Raw genomic sequence first — 16,993 nt, forward strand, 5'->3', positions numbered from 1 at the left:
GAAATCCGAAGAGTATCACACATGAAGCTCGGTGGTGTCGTGGTTCTTAAGCACAGCACTAGCCAACTGAGATCACTGTGAACATGAATGATCAAGACACCTGGACCTACACTCAAGAAAGACTTCCAGTAGCCTTTGTGCCTACAGGAAGGAGTTGGGCTACTCAGAACAAGAAAAAAAAAATGAGCACTTCCATTATTTTTCCAAGAGTCACCTCTGGCTCCCAGCTCCTGTTCCTCAGGGATTTTCAGATTTCTCCATGTCACCTCAGGTGACATCATTTTTCTCTGCATTGTGCTACCTCCCTAGTCGTCCTAGCAATGTGGGGAGGAAAAGATTATTTCATCTTGCTTCAAACAGTCCTCAGTTTTCTGTTGTGACGACCAAAAACAAGTTGGGAAGGAAGGATTTATTTTCAGCTCACACATGAAGTCCATCACTGAGGGAAGTCCGGGTAGAAACTCAAGAGTTTGAACTGAAGCAGACATTACAGAGAAATGCCCCTGACTGGCTTGCTCCCCATGGCTTGCTCAGCTTGCTTTATTATACAATCTAGAGTCACCTACCCAGGGAGTAACATCACCCACAGTGGGCTGGGCCCTCCACATCAATCACTAATCAAGAAAATGCCCCAAAGATTTGCAAACAGGACAATCTTGTGGAAGCATTTTCGCAGTTGAGGTTTCCTCTTCCCAGACAACCAAAGCTTGAGTCAAATGGACAAAAACTAATCAGCATGCTAGTCTTCATTATAGCCCAATACCCTAATGCTAAAATTCCCAGACTCAGGGACTGTATGTGTGGCCAGAGTTCCCGAAGGCTTAGGTTAATGGCGTGTAGATCATCAGCATGTGGCCCTTCACTGGCTGACAGCCACATTAGCAAACACCTTAAACGTGGACTACTGGCATTCTTGTGCTTAGACAGTTCCACGCCACCTCTGATATGAGGACATTGTCACTGCTTTTAGTTCATTTGTGCTCAGTCATCGCCCTCAACAAGGGAGCTATGCCCCTCCTTTCACCTCCTCTGTGCTCCAGCTTTCTGGCTTCCGACCAATTTCCTGTCATTTTGAGAGAGAATTTATTCGCCTAATGAGGCCCCAATTATTGAAGATCTGCTGCATGCAATATTATAAAAACTGTAGCTTTAGAACAAAGCATGCCCATTCTTCTAGTTATACATTGCTGAGCACTCATCTACCCCCAAACCTAGTAGATTAAAACAGCAACTAGATGTTTAGCTCACGTCTGCAGGTTAAGCAGGACTTGGCTTTGACGGCTTGTCTCAGCCTCACAGGACAGTAGACAGCGACCAGAGAGCACTCTCTCACCCACTGCTCATTACAGACCTGCTGAGTTGCTGCTGTGAGCTGCGAGCTCTGCTGAGCTGCAGACATAATGACTTCAGGGCCTCTTGGAGCCTCACTGCTTGCACATCTTCGAAGTGTCCTGGCTGAGTTCCATAGGTGAGGATTCCAGGAGGCAAGAAGCAGATGTTGCCCACTGCTTAAGGCTTCGCTAAGAAATGGATACAGAATCATTTTCATCATCTCCATCCAGCAGTGACTATAAAATTAGGATGTGGTCGATAGGATTGCAACCACCACCTCTAAGAGAGGCTTGCCAAAGAACTAACTGGGTGATACATTTTATACCACTGTTCTCACCAAAGGGTGTTTTCAAACGTGCTCTTTAGGAAGGAGTTCCAAAGTCAGTTCTTAGATGAGGTTAGGCTCAGTCAAACATCCTAGAAAAATAAATCTAGAATGAGGGAAATGGGTTAGGTGGGCAGATTTTATGTTTGTATTGGGCAATATTGTGGAGTTAGGGAGGGCAGACATCACAGTGTTCCATCCAGTGAATCAGCTTCCTTTGGGGATAAAATGAACACCTATGACAGCTAGGCCAGGTGCTCTGGTTCATGAGAGACGTTACATTTTTGGGAGGCCTTTAGCTATGACAGGAACACCTGATATGCTTATAAAGCTGTTAGTCCAAGCCTTGCCAATGGCATGGAGGTGGAAAGGAAACTGGCCAGCAGCCACCCAAAAGAGAGACATGTCAGCCATCTAGCACAGGGCTAGCAGGGGGCCAAGAGCACTAGGTCTGGACAGGACCAGGAGAATAAGGGTCTTGCGAGAGCCAGGAAGTTGTTCAGAGAACAGGGCAGTGAGGGACAGTATGCAGACAAGTAGCAGACTCACCATTCCGAGGCAGAAATTACCCACCAGAAGTGGTGTGGAGAAAAAGAACTTTATTTTTTCTGTTCCTTGGTAGCCTGGTTAACAGAATGCCCCTTACAGACAATGTTTTTGGAAGGTGTATATGCTTTCAATACTACTGCATGGAGAGTAAGAATGGATTTATTTAAAACAGAAATACCTGGGTTTGAAATCATTTCTAGCTTTCCTATTAATGACTTTTAAGTCTGCATCTCCGCTGTAAAGTTAGCATAGTCGTGGACATTAGAGTACAGCATGCGTGCATACTGTAGTACTGAAGTCCACACACACACTCATGCTCACACACTTACACACTCACTAACACACACTCACACACTCACTCACAAATACACACTCACTAACAAACACACACTCACAAAAACACACACCCACACACTCACTCACAAATACACACTCACTAACAAACACACACAAACACACACACACACGCTCACTCACACACTCACACAATACACCATAGATAAATATAATTAAAAAATAGAAATAGTAACTACTATGACATGCCTCTGTTTTATTACTTCTGCCTTTGGAAAATTCAAATCCACTGTTACACAGATTGCTTAGAAATATTCAATCCATCAAGGAATAGGACATTTTTTTAAAATGTAATGCAAATTCAATGAAGGAAATTTGGAAAAATTTAAATATTCTAAGGTGCGTTTGATACATGCAAATTTGCAGCCTGCATTTTTGCTTCATAATATTGAAAGCCTACATCTTTATTTTATGTTTCTTGGTAGGATAATTAGACGTGTGTTGTATGCATGTTGATGTGAAAGCATGTGCACCCCTGTACATGCATGTGGAGATCAGAGGAGTTGTTAATTATTATTATTAGAGGAGGACAATATTAAATGGCCCACTCCACCACTCCCCACCTTATTTTGGGGGGCAAGGTCTCTCACTGAATGTGAAGCTCTGTTTCGGCTAGACTGGCTAGCCAGTGGGCTCCAGAAATCTGCCGGCCTCCATCCCCCAATGCCGAGAGTGGTCACATCCAGGTTTTATGTATGCTAGGGATCCAAACCCAGGTCTTGCTTGTGTAGTATGTACTCTCACACCCTGGGATATTTCCTCAGCTCCCGGAGTGACTTTTAATGGCTACATCTTATTTCTTCACACTGCTATTTCAGGATATGTTTAACCAGTCTCACACTACAGTGTCTTTAAGTTTGAGGCTATGCTAATAATGCTGCAGTGAGTACCTTTTAGCATAACTCTTTGCAAGCTTCTTTGATAATTTCCACGACACAAAAATTCTGTCACTGGAATTACTGAATAAAAGGCATGAACATTCTTAAATTTTTTATCACAAAAGATTTTAAGAGAGCTCTTGGCTATCCTCAACACAAGCAAGGAATCAGTTTTAAAGAAACTTTGTACTCTAATGACAAGCCATCCCATAAATAGCTCAGTTAGAAACTTCTGTCTTAGCACGCACTTGTGAAAGCATCCTGAGGACGGGAGGATGAGGCCCGGTGTTCTGTGGAAAGGGCATTCTAGCAGAGCAGGCACAAGCTCTTACTTTCCATAGCTGCTCTCTCCTCACCACCCTGGTGGACAAACATCAGAAAAGACTGTCTTGTGATTTGAAGGGTCTCCCACATTCCCTGGGTCACAGCTCCCTCAAGCAGGAGCTCTCCATCTTGATTCCCATACCCGCAGCCTGAGCATTACCTGGGAAATGTCACCTGTGTGACACAAATACTGACTCACTTTCTGCCTGTTAACGAGATGGAGGGGCTGGCCAGAGGCAGCCTGTGTTGAGGAGCCTTTGGGTGGTTCTCCAACATGCTCTGGACCACTGGGCCTTGGCCACTGTGGGTGGCCACCTTCTGAGAAAGCAGCAAGAAAGCTGCTGAGAGCAAGGAGCGCTACTTGCCACATCATGTCAGTGGGGCAGTATCCGTAAGTTATTTCTTGCCCAGTACTGTTATCCTCTGAGGTTGTTTCAAAGCTGGAGTCAGTAAATGCTAGGGATTTGTATGGACACTTTTTTTTTAAGGTGAGGGCTTAAGAAATACTAATTTCCCTTCATTTTTTAACAGAAAGTTAGCCTAGTTTCTTTCATATATTTTTCTTTGGTTTCCTTAACATAGAATCTTATATAACCCAGACTGGCCTTAAACGTACTATATAACAGGATAGTCTTGAATTCCTAATCCTCCTGCCTCTATCTCCTATGTGCTGAGATTACATATATGGACCACCACATCCAGTTTATGTTGTGCTGAGGATCAGACCTAGGCCTTTGTGCATGTAGGCACTCTATGAAGTGGACTGCATCTCCAGAGCTAACCTTTGCTTTTGGATCCTTGGTTATTCTTGTTCTTCCAAGGGTAGCATGGGAGCACTGTGCTGTAAAAGCAAAATAAACAGCTCAGTTTTGGAGGCTGTAACAATGACCTGTCCTCCTGAAAGACCCTTAGGAATCTGGAGAGCAGATCATATTGGGAATATCATGGAAGCCACAGGGCCTTGCATAGTAGCAGGTGAACACAGACCATCTACTGAGTAGAGGATATTGCAGATTATATGCACAGCGCTAGCCTGAGAAGCAGACATTTCACTTGAGAAGATATTTATACAAGAGAAACAAACTTTTAGTGACTAGAGATATGGCTCTGTGGTTGAGAGTGCATATTACTCTTGAAGAGGACTCAAGCTGAGTTCTCAGCACCCACATTGGGCAGCTCACAACCTCCTGTAAATCTAGCTCCAGAGGATAGGAAACTATCTTCTGGACTCTAAGGTTACCTGACACACATCACACACACATCACACATCTCTCTCTCTCTCTCTCTCTCTCTCTCTCTCTCTCTCTCTCTCTCTCTCTCTCACACACACACACACACACACACATAAACAAACAGACAAACAAACAAACAAACAAATAAATAAACATGTTAAAAAGGGATAAACTTAAACAACCTCAAATACAATGATGGGAGACAACCAAAGACAGCCAGTTTCGTCGGTGAGGTTGAGCCCATCTGAGAACGTGGAAAAAGCACTTGGGAAACAGGTGTCTTCGCTCCTGACAGCTTCTGGGAGCAAGGAATGGGACAGGGAATGGGTTGAGGAAGCATGACAGACTAGGAAGGAACAGCCGAGTAAATGTAGGGCTTCTTTGGGAAAAGTGGATCTTGAAGGGCAGAAGAAGGTATTGTTCCTGAAGAGTCATGCCCATGAGGCTGGAATGAAATGCAGAAGTTCACTAGCCTTTTCTGTGCTTGGGTTCTATACAGATAATAGTGTATCCGGAAGGGCAGCTGGGAGCAAGGAATGATGGATATCTGCAAAGTATCTAGGGCAGTGTATAGCAATTACATCATGTGTGCTAAGAAGTAAATGGAAGGGGAGACTTTGGCTGGCATAGAGAATCCTAACTTCTGGGAACTGTCTATCAACCAAGTGCTCTGCATGGATCATGCCCCCCTCAGATATCGTTACTGAACTAATGCCCACCTTCCTAGTTTAAGAATATGAGACCACGTCTGCCTTTAAGTCCCTCTCTGTCTCAGACCTTCATCTCACACTGGATGAGAGAGCTCTGTGACTGTGTTTACACAGCTGAACATCAAGCAGAGTGAGTGGAACAAGTATAAAAATGTAGGGATAGATCCCCAGAGCAGGATGGAATTTTTCACCGAAAAATCAGGTCATCTGAGCCTTAAGTCTATGCTGGAAAGAAAATGTGCACACTTTTAAGTGTGATCCTAGAGGATGATAGCAGGGATCTTTCTAGCAAAAATAGAAGGGTGGAAATAGTTTATAGGTTTATGTGATACTCCAAGTCAACTTTAAATAAATTAAACCTTCATTAATGGGGGTGGGGGTAGTCACTGATGTTCTAGACCACCTGTGACCCCAGGATGGAAGAGAAATAATTAGTGAAACTCATTTCAATGGTGGAGAATTTAGGAATCTGAATTTTTGTGTTGTTTTTAATCTTATCACACAGTCTGCAACTATACAGCTGGGTCTCTTCGAGCACAAGTTGTTTACACACTCCAAATGAAGATGTAGACCTGGCTGTGCTCTGGGATCTCAGATGACCCAGACAGTCAGGCAAACTGGGAAACAGCCAGAGCCAGAGGCCAATTTTTGGTGAATAGTGCCTGGGGCAGAGCTGAAGACATCGTGGGGCTGAACTCAAGGAGGGGGCTGAACTTGGCTGTTTTTCCTCCCTACCTTTCCTTAGGATTTCGGGCACATTTATAACACATTGATATTGTTGTAAGTTGCATCGTTTGCTTTAAGGTTTCTTGAGGTAGCACAACATAGCCTGAGAAGATGTAAGTAACAGAACTTGAAAAACTATTTATTTGTTCTTTGAGAATTTCATACACAATATATGATGTATGAAAGTCACATTCATCCCCCATTGTCCTCTCTAATGTCTGTCCCACTCCCACGGGGGTCTGCTTCTTACTCCCATGTTGGTTTGTTTGGCTGTCTTTCTGTTTCTTTGTTTGAATTATCTACAGTTTAATTACGGCTGCCCATATGGGCTTGGGGTAGGGCTATTTACGGGAGCACACTGGTAATGAAAAATGACTCACACTTCCCCAGAAGCCGTTAACTGCCACTGTCTCCCCAGTTAGGGGTGGAGCTCATGACCCTACTCTCATCCATATACTGGAAGGTTGACAGGCTCGATCGTTTACCGGTCCCCACAGCTGCTGTGAGCTCATGAGTGCAACCGGAGAGAGCCTTGCACAGCTCCTTGTCCTTCATCCTTTCTGGCCCTCTCCATCATAGTCCCCGAGGCTTGGGGAAGGAGGCCATATAGATATCCTGTTCATAGCTGAGTACTCAGTAGTCACTTATTCTCAACACGCTGGCCTGGAACTAGAGTTACAGATGGTTATGAGCCACCATGGAGGTGCTGGGAACTGAACCCAGGTCCTCTGCAAGAGCAGCACATGGTCTTAAACATTGAGCCTCCATTTACATGGTTATACATGTGTTAGACTTCCAAATAAGTTTGTATTAGCTTTCAATGTTTTCAAAATTGGCACAAAGAGTCATGGACTTTATTGTCACAATTTCATGCATAGATGTTTAAGGGCTGGCCACAGCCCCTCCCCCATCGTATCTTACATCCCCTGCCAGGCTGGTCCCCTTCCTCCACCCAAGAGCCCTCTCTTCTATATTTATGCCACAAATATCATCACCCTCTGCTGTCTTCCTCTCTTTTTACCTACTCGTTTCCTCTCATTGTCTGCTCTCTACTTTCATGTCTCGCACACGTACACGCAGGGCTTGGAAGTCTAGACATCACATGTAAGTGAAAATGTGGCATTTGTCTTTTGTGAGTCTGGCTCATAATATGACTTCCAGTTCTATACATTTTCCTGCCAATATCAGGATTGTGTTCTTCTCTGTAGCTGGCCCAAGCTCCACTGTGTTTATGTACACTATGCACCAGTTCAATGCTGATGGGCAACTGAGCCAGTTCCATATCTTGGCTATTATGAACATGTAGTATCTCTGTGGTATGCTGACTCAGAACCCTTTGAGTAAATACCCAAGAGTATCCTTGACAGATCATATGGCAGCTCTAGTTTTCATTTTTTAGAGAAATAATCATAGTGATTTCCACAGGGACTCTACCAGTCCTATGAGTAATAACCGTTAATAATAATAACCAGCAAGGAATAATAACTGTTGCTCTTTCTCCATTAAGTTTTGTTTGCAGGATGTTAGCCATTTGGACTAGAACGAGATAGAATTTGATGTAGTTTTAATTTGCACTTCCCCTGTTGTTCCAAGTCCTTGATGGCTTTTTCATTTCTTTCTTTGAGAATTGTCAGTTCAGCAGTCCATTTTCTGATCATATCACTTTGGTTTGGGGGTGCTTAATTTTTGCAGGTTGCATTGTTTACTCTGTTGTATGACCAAGTCCCCCACAAAGTCAGAACAAGGTGGGGGAGATTGTTTAACTTATAATTCGGGGGGATACAGTCCACCATGATGGGGAAGGAACGTGAGGCACATTGGGTTTGCAGCCAGGAAACAGTGGACAGGCAGTGTGTCTGGCCTACTGTCTGTGACCTGCTTTCTCCAGTGAGGCTCAACTTCCTGAAAGTTCCACAGTTCTCCAAGTCAGCACCACCAGCCAGGCACCAAGTGCTCACACAGGAGCCGGAAGGAGGCACTGTGCATTCGAACCTCAACAAAAACCTTTAGAGACTGCAGCTATTAATATCTTGTCTGATGTGTAGTTGGCAAAGACAGTCTCCTGTTCTGTGGGATTTTCTCCCCATTTTGCTGGTTGTTTCATTGGCTGTTCAGAACCCCTTTAACCTCATGCAGTTCTACTTGTCAATTCTTAGGGTTTTCTGTTCTATTGGATTCTCTTTACACAAAGTCCTTGCCTATGCCTGTCTTGAGATATTTTGTCTGAATTTCTCTCTAACACTTTCAGACTTTCAAGTCTTACACTGAGGTCTTTGACCCATTTTGAAAAGTGTGTGTGTGTGTGTGTGTGTGTGTGTGTGTGTGTGTGTGCACAAAGCAAAAGATATGGATCCAGTTTCATTCTTGTGCCAGCACCATGCGTTGAACAAGCTGTCTTTTTTTCTAATCTGTGTGCCTAATTAATACCTTTGTCAAAAGTTAGGTGGCTATAGCTGTGAGGGTTTATTTCTGGGTCCTCTGTTCTATTCTGCGAGTCCACACATCTGTTCTGTGTTAGTTCCTCGCTGTTCTCGTCACAAAGGCTTCATAGTGTAACCTGCGGTCAGGCACCGCTGTGTCTCCAGCATCCCTTTCTGGACAGGATGGAATTTGCTCTTCCAGGTCTTTTGTGCTTCCTTAGGAACTGTTGAGTTCTTTTTTCTGTTTTTGTGAGGAATGACATGAGAATTTTGGTGGAGGCACGTGGTAGATTGCTTTTCTTGATGTAGCCGTTTGACGATGTTAATCCTGTCAATCCTTGAGCATGGGAGGTCTTCTTATTTGCTGCCATCTTCTTCAGTTTCTTTGCACAATTACAGAAGTTTGTTAACTCCTTCAGTACGTTTATTCCTGGGAATTTTTTGAATGTGCTGTAAACAGAATTTTATTCCTGGGTTCTTCTTAAGAAAACTTGTTATTGGTAAATAGAAAAGCTACTGATTTAATTATGTTGATGGTGTGTGGTCCTACTTTGCTGAAAGTGTTTATCACATTGCAGCATTTTTTCTGGACATTCTTAGGGGTCCTTGAAGCAAAGATCATGCCATGTGTCCTTCCATTAGTGAATAGGTAAACAAACGATGCATCTACGTGATGGAGTGTTATTCAACCTCAAGAAAGAACAAAGTACTGATTATGTTTCAGTGTAGACAACCATTAAGAATGCAATGCTGAGTGAAAGAGGCCAACCATCAAATAACAAGTAATACAACTTATTCCATTAGTATGAGATGCTCAGAACAAATAGGTTATTGATTCTCTAGGGGTAAGAGTTGTAAAGGTTGGAGGTAATAGTTAAAGGGGACAGATTTCTTTTTGAAATGGTGCAAATGTTCTAAAAACAATTATGATGACTATACAACACTGTATATTGATTTCTATATAAGACATAATTGTGTGTAAATTCTAATTCTATAGCGATTCCAAAAATGTACATGTTATTGTAAATTCAAACTCACCTGTGGGCCCAAACACTCTTCAAAGAGGAAGAGACTTTTGGCAAAAGAAAAGGGAAAAGAAGAGAAAGAGACCTACAGCAGATAGTATGAGAAGGGACTTCTGTACAATTCTAGACCAGGATCTATAGAGGAACATAAGAACTCCCAGAACTTTGGATTCTTCCTCAAGCTTTGTAGCTTTGCATCTTTACATGACCTACCACCCAGATCCTTTCAGCAGGAAACCTTTGAAACAAAAAGACAAACAGTACAGTGGGACCCAACAGCAGATGCTACGGTGACATTGCTCAGAAATGAGTCCTAATTCTATCATTCTCTAGGTCAGAAAATATCTTCTGTGCCTCACTTTTACTACCAATAAATTAACTGTTTGGTTCAGCAGCCATGAACTCTGAAAGCTTACCAAGCACCTGAAATGTTAGTATGAGAAGCAGGGGACAACTTGCCATGGGCCATCCTGCAATCAAGGACATGGGGGTGGCTGTCATGATTCATGGAAGAGAAATCAGGCTGAATCCTCAAGGTGTGTAGGCAGGTGCTGGCTGAGCGGAGACTGGAAACTCACCTTCAGGGAATCCCACAGCTTTCAAAGTGCTTCACACTATGAAGGCTTTCTCACACTCACAGCAGTAAGTGGCCAGAACTAGAGGACCCCAAGTGGATCCAAAGTTAAGTTTCTGACTCAAATGTCTCATTTCCCATCCGGGCAGAGTTAGTACTCTTGAATTTCTATGTTGTTTCTCTAAAAAGGAGTTATTGCTTGCCTTAGGTTTATGGATCCTTGTCTCTTTGGAGCATGTTGGAGCATGCTAAGTACTACCCATTCCCTAGTGATGGGGTTCAGCCAGTGAGGTAAATGGGACATGACCACACATCCATGCTCAGGGCTCTGCAGTCATGCCTTCAAGAGAAATGGCTGCTCTACATTTCACAGAGGCACCTGTGGCTTATTCAACAGGCTTAGAACTGAAGTCCCATGAGGGGTCAGCTTGTGCCCCAGATCAACCTGCCCATCCTGTGGTGTCAGGACAGTACCTCCTACCAATCACCATCTTCCACATTCCCACCAACCTTCAGTTTTTGACTCCTTTTCACACTTCAGTCACACGACAAGTGTGCGATCTATGTTGCTTTGTTGAAAACCTGAGTGGTATATTGTTGGCAAGCTGCCAGGTCCTGACACATTGGTGCTATTCCATCCAGAGAGCTGACTGCCCATCTAGAGACTCTGCATACTTGGCTTGCTGCAGAGGCTTAGCTCAGGTATCCCTGGGCTCATAAGCAGCTAGATCAGAGAACCATAAACTCAAAGCAAAGCAGGACAAAAGACGCTCAGTAAATTACATATGTTTATTTCATCATCACTTTCTACTTTCTACTTCAGCTAAACTTCCATTTTATGTGTCTGTTTAGTGGACAGATGAGCACCTGACTTTTGTGTGTGTGTGTGTGTGGGGGGTTGTTACAATAAACACATCTCCCTTGTTAATAAATGTATTTAAATGTTTGGTGTGGCCTTTTAATTCATACAAATAAAGGCAGTCTTTATTCAATGTTATAGTTTTGAAATACAAATCCATCATTTCCTTGAAGCAACAATTCTTCCCACCTCTACTGGATGTTGCACAAACTAGACAAACAGACGGTGCTTCTACCACCAAACAACTGAGGTACAAAATGGTGACTACAGGGTGTCCCTACAAAGAACTGTGTACCACATGACAGCATCAGAAAGACATAGCCTGAGAAAAATCTAATGGACGCTCCAAGACTCAATTATTTTTTATTCCTGTATGCTAATTCCAAAGTGAATGACTTCCAAATAATTCCAAATGGTCTCACTGCAGGGCCAGCAGAGACATGTCACAGTACACTTTAATCCTGTCTCTTTTATGCTTATAAAACTAACAGAAAACATAAATATTAATTCTGAGATTGACTAACAAAAATTTTTAAGTCTTTACTCTACCCTCTCTCTGAACCTTCTGGAAAAAAAATACACCAGGAAAAAAAAGTAAATCAAGAGAAAAGGGAGAAAAATGGCTTGCTCAGGCCCCTCTGCTCCTGCCTGCTTAGGCAATGTGATTCATAGAAAGCAAGCGTAAGGTTCCGTCAAGGGCTCACTTGGGCTGAAAGTTGTTGAGTCAATTCACATTTGCCTGCGCTTTTATGGTTTGGGGGTTTTCGTTTTCTTGACTTTGTTTTTTACAGACACTAGTTTCTTCTTAGAACAAAACTAGATTCAGCGTAGCCGCTAGGACTTTTGCAAAGTACAAAAAGTAGGCATGTTGTTGCAAGTGGTGACTCAGCAACACTGTGGGGCATCTCCTGAATAGGCTCAAATTTAATAATTGAAGGTCTCCTTTGCTCTTCACAAACATCTTAAATACAGGTAAATATGTAAACACTGCGCTCTCAGAGAGCAAAGATTAGGCACATTGAAGCATGTCACTCTCAAAGAAATGGATCCAAGGGAAACACCACTCGTCAGTTTCAAAACCATCCACCTGAGTTATCACTGGCTGGCTGAGGGGGGAACACCACGTTGCACATCTCAGAGTTCTCTTGATGGAGTGGGAGTTCACATCCAGCCACCAGGCTTTCTTTTCTTCTTCGAGAGACATAGCCTCTGCCTGTGGACAGCCTTTCGTACTTTGTGTCGAATTGTCTATGAAACAAGAAGAAGGGCAGAGTTAACACACAGTCCAGACATCCACGCTGGTCCCAGGGTGCTTCTGCCCTGCTCTGGAAACCAGTCTGCAGAGGGGTTGTAGGTACTATCCTGTACCATGTTCCCACTGTTTTCTTCTCTTTTGTTTCTGATACCAATAAGCACATGTGCCTGGCTGGAAGTTGAGAGTCTTACCATGCTTGGTTCGGGAATGAAGGACTGAATTCCTGGGATGCTGCTAAGCCTCACAGGTCTTGCTGCCTCTCACTACCCATTCCAGAAGCCCCACCCCAAGTGCACTCCCCTTCAAGGGGTCCAACAGGATTTAAAAGCAAAATGTTGAGAGGGAGCTATTATCAATCTATGGCCCAAGTAAAATGGTGAACCAGTCTAGCTAGCCACATGGCTGGGTTTATGGTCACTGCATATATTTATGGAGATTTATTCCACACATAAACTTAAGTTAATGTTACTGAATATGTAATATTCTGAATGTTTGTTCACTATTTTTGTTCTAGGAAAATATGACTTACTGGTATTTGTACTTGAATTATTTATTAATGTATTTTTATATGGATCATGAAATACCAGTAAAATAAGGTACTCACCTTTGTCATGGTTATCATAAAAGATGATATAAAGTGTGACTTGCTATTTCAAAGATACAAGTTATACCTTATGGTTAGATACAGTTCAAGGAAACCTTTATAAACTACTATGGATAGTTCTGCTACAAAGAATAAGACCCAAGGACATGGTGTTTATGAAAGGTAGGCCCAGAATGGAAAGGAGTTGTGAAGATACACGGGCAATCATATAACAGTGTTTCAAGGACCTAAGTTTTGTAACCACACCTTCCCCTGTTTTTTAAAAATTCAGAATGCCAAGTTCTCAAAACTAGGTCAGGTGGCCATTGTACAAATAACTGTGGATTCCCTTGGGTCATAGGAAATGGATGGCCAGATGTACCTTGACCAGGAAGCAATTGTGGAGATACCAGACAGAAATTGCACATGTGGTATTTTTTTCTGAAACCATGTGATAACTCCTACAGTAAACCGAATCCCTTTGTTGCCTTAAAAAGTTAGTTCTAGATTAAATAGGATTCAGTTTCATATCAAATGATTGGATCTTTGGTATGTTAGAAAATGAGTTTTTTGTTTGTTTCTTTTATCTATCATTTTCTCACTTCCTTAAAGATAATGTGTTGCTTACTTGGCTTCTTCTGTATTCTTTTAATTCTTAAACTGCATGTGAAGGATTGAGTGAAGCTCTTGGTGACCCAGGAATGGTTCCAGAACTCCTGTGAGTGTGCGTTTACCTGAATGGGGCCTCAGCCCTGTCCATCTGCATGCAGACTAAGAATGGGTACTGCGAGAACTGCACTGTTGAGATGAACTCCAGGCCCGCCTCTGTCTCTGCTCTGCTCTCCAGGCCAGCTTTCACAAAGGAAGAGTCCACTGTGACTTCGCTGTTTATTACCACAGCCACCCTGGAAGTTTTGACAAACATCACTTATTGCCACATTTAACTAAACAGGACTAACAGAACTTTGCCAAGTCTCAACTCATGGCCCCAGAAGACTGAGAGGAAACACTTAAAAATGGAGAAGTGACCTCAAGACACATAAAGCCTTGTTGGAACCAGGACACAGTGGTGGCAGAGGTTGGCCACAGAAGGGTTGCTCTTTCCCTGGGCACCCCTTACCTTGAATTCTAGATATAGGAGTTAAGTGCATACCACACAAAATGCTGTTTGGGATGTGTGTACCAAGAACCAAGATGAAACACACCTGGAACCTGGTCCTTTCTCAATCCCAGAAACACCCACATTTTCTTAAAGAGAAGTATGAACACATCAAGAGGACAACTGACATTTATGATAATTTTCTTGTTAACTCTCTCTGTGTCAGCTTCATGTTAGCTATTTCAGCTCCTTTTAGTACTTCTCAAAGGTTCGCTAGAGGCATGAATATGGTTGCCAAGATATCTGAGAGAGATGCTTGACAAAGTAGTGGGATGGCATGTGCAGGCAAGCAGGAGGGGTTTAGAAGTGGTCACTCACAACAGACAGACAGGTTGGGTGAAGAGGGCATGTGGCCTGGATGACAATGAAGTCGTTAAAAAAAAAAAAAAATTCTAGTACAAGTTTGGATTTCTTTAAGCAATTGTAAACTTCAACTAAATGGTTGCAAATTATGCTCACAATGAAATCAAATTTACATGCCTATACATTTTTAAAAAGAGAGATACTAGTTTTTGTCTGGCAAATTATAAAATAATTTCTGCTGCTGTTGTTCTCAGTATAAAACAGAGTTGTTTTAACTTTTAGCTGTTGACCAGAATCTTCTACTGTCTTACACTCAAGCAAATGTTTAAGGGGTATTATTTAAGTGAATGAATGGGCAAATGAAAGATAGAAGACAGAACAGTTACAATAAGGACACTGGGAGGGTGGAGAGGAAATGGCCTCAATCCACAATGTATACTTATGTGAAAGTGTGCTTATGTACAATGAATATACCCAACGAAAACATTAGGTCTCAAACCTGGGACAAATAGCTATCAGAGGCGCCTATTTAACATTTCAAAGCAGACCTGGCCACCAGATTCTCCCAGCAGCCCCCACCCGCTACCTGTTATAGGGTATGGCTGGCATATCCCACCCCTTACCCTAAGCTTCTCTAGCCCAGGGGCTGGGCTGCCCTCCCCTATATCCTCCAGCCACTTTGGTTACCCAGCCCCTTTTGTCTACCCTTTACTCTCCTGGGTCTCCCCGCACCCAGCTCTCCTCACATGGCCAGGCTCAGTCATTTCATTCTATATCTCCTCAATGTCCCTGCCTCTGACTGTGCTCTCCCTTTAATATACAGTGAACTTTCTCCTCCACCACACCTAACAGCAGGCATGTCCTCTCTTTCATTTCTAATTTTCATTCATAAAAAAATTTAAACTTGGGCCGGGCGGTGGTGGCACACACCTTTAATCCCAGCACTCGGGAGGCAGAGCCAGGCAGATCTTTGAGTTTGAGGCCAGCCTGGGCTACCAAGTGAGTTCCAGGAAAGGCGCAAAGCTACATAGAGAAACCCTGTCTTGAAAAAACAAAAACAAAAAAAAAAAATTAAACTTGGTTAAAAATGAGATTATCATTTTATTTAACCCAGTGGAATTAGCAAATAAAGAGAGATCCTAATGCTAACAACAGAGATAAGCTTTAAATTTATGTATTATACTGTAATATTAATATAAGATCTTGGGGATGAACAAGAAAGGAAAGGCTATGGTTTAATAGTAATGGGTTTGTTCATGAAGTTGCCAAGGGACCAACTGTGCTGGCTAGCCTGAAGTCAACTAAACACAAGTTAGAGTCATTTAGGGAGAGGGACTCTCAAGGCAGGCGTGCGTGTAAGGCATTTTCTTCATTGGTGATTGATGTGGGAAGATCCAGCCTATTGATTGTGTTGCCACCCCTAGGTTGATGGCCCTGGGTGCTATGTAAAAAAAGCAGGCTGAGCAAGTCAGTATGCAACACTCTGTCTGCCCTCTGTTGCTGCTGTGTGTTCCTTCCTCAACTTCCCCTGGGGATAGACCACGAGCCATCCCTCACTACAACTCTCCTCCCAAACTTGTTTTTGGTCATGGTGTTTTATTACAGCAATAGAAAACCCAAGGAAGAGAACAGTCAACTACTAAAGTGAAATATGAAGAGAATGAGCCTTCATGTGGATCTGCATTGTCTGTGGTGTCTCTAGAAGCAGAAAGACCCTTGATGCTAGATCGACCTGTTTCTAAGATGCTATCGATGTAATGAACTCCCACAGTCATTTCCCACCCCATGTTTACAGTCACAAATGGACAGCATGGAGCTGGAAAAGTCGGAAGTGTAGACAACACCCAAGACATAGCCCTGCATTTCTTTGCACTGTGCTTACCGATTTTTCACTCGGGTTTTGGACTCACGATACCACAGACTGAATTCCATTGAACCTGAAATGTCAATAGCCAGACCGCCCTGGATTTCCACATTTGCCTTTAGTCCAGATTGCAGCTGAATATCCTAGAAGCAAAAAATACGGCAATGAGCACAAATTAGTTAATGCCTCTAACAGAGACACACTTGACTCCCTGCTGTACAGTGAACACTGGACCTGTCCTGCTGGAGGACTCTTACATCGATGCTCACTTGTTTGTTCCAGTGCAAGCTCAGGGCCTCTCACCTACTAGGCTCCTGCTCTGCCACCAAACTACACCCCCACTGAAGAAGGCTTGGAAATTGTTACCCTAATCTTGGGCACCAAAAGAAGGCATTGCTAAGTAAGTCAGTTAAAAGAGTGGAGGATTGGGGTATCACCCGAGAAGGCTTTTTCCTTCAGTCATTGTCTCTCTTTGGGAGGGGTGATTCATTTTCAATGCATAGCTTTCGGTAGAGAGTCAG

General features: G+C 43.0%; 1 protein-coding gene across 1 annotated transcript in view; it reads right to left on the minus strand.

The window, feature by feature from the left end:
- Positions 1-12,381: 12,381 nt before the first annotated feature.
- Positions 12,382-16,993, minus strand: part of LOC118586281 (microsomal triglyceride transfer protein) — a 39,732-nt gene continuing 35,120 nt past the window's right edge. Inside the window, exons 16-18 of the mRNA XM_036191397.1 lie at positions 16,491-16,615; positions 13,881-14,051; positions 12,382-12,556 (exon numbers count right to left, since the gene is read on the minus strand). Coding sequence (XP_036047290.1) covers positions 12,382-12,556; positions 13,881-14,051; positions 16,491-16,615 — 471 coding nt within the window. The remainder of the gene's footprint in view (positions 12,557-13,880; positions 14,052-16,490; positions 16,616-16,993) is intronic.

Source organism: Onychomys torridus, chromosome 6 (genome assembly GCF_903995425.1).
Source record: "Onychomys torridus chromosome 6, mOncTor1.1, whole genome shotgun sequence".
Classification (NCBI taxonomy): Eukaryota; Metazoa; Chordata; class Mammalia; order Rodentia; family Cricetidae; genus Onychomys; species Onychomys torridus.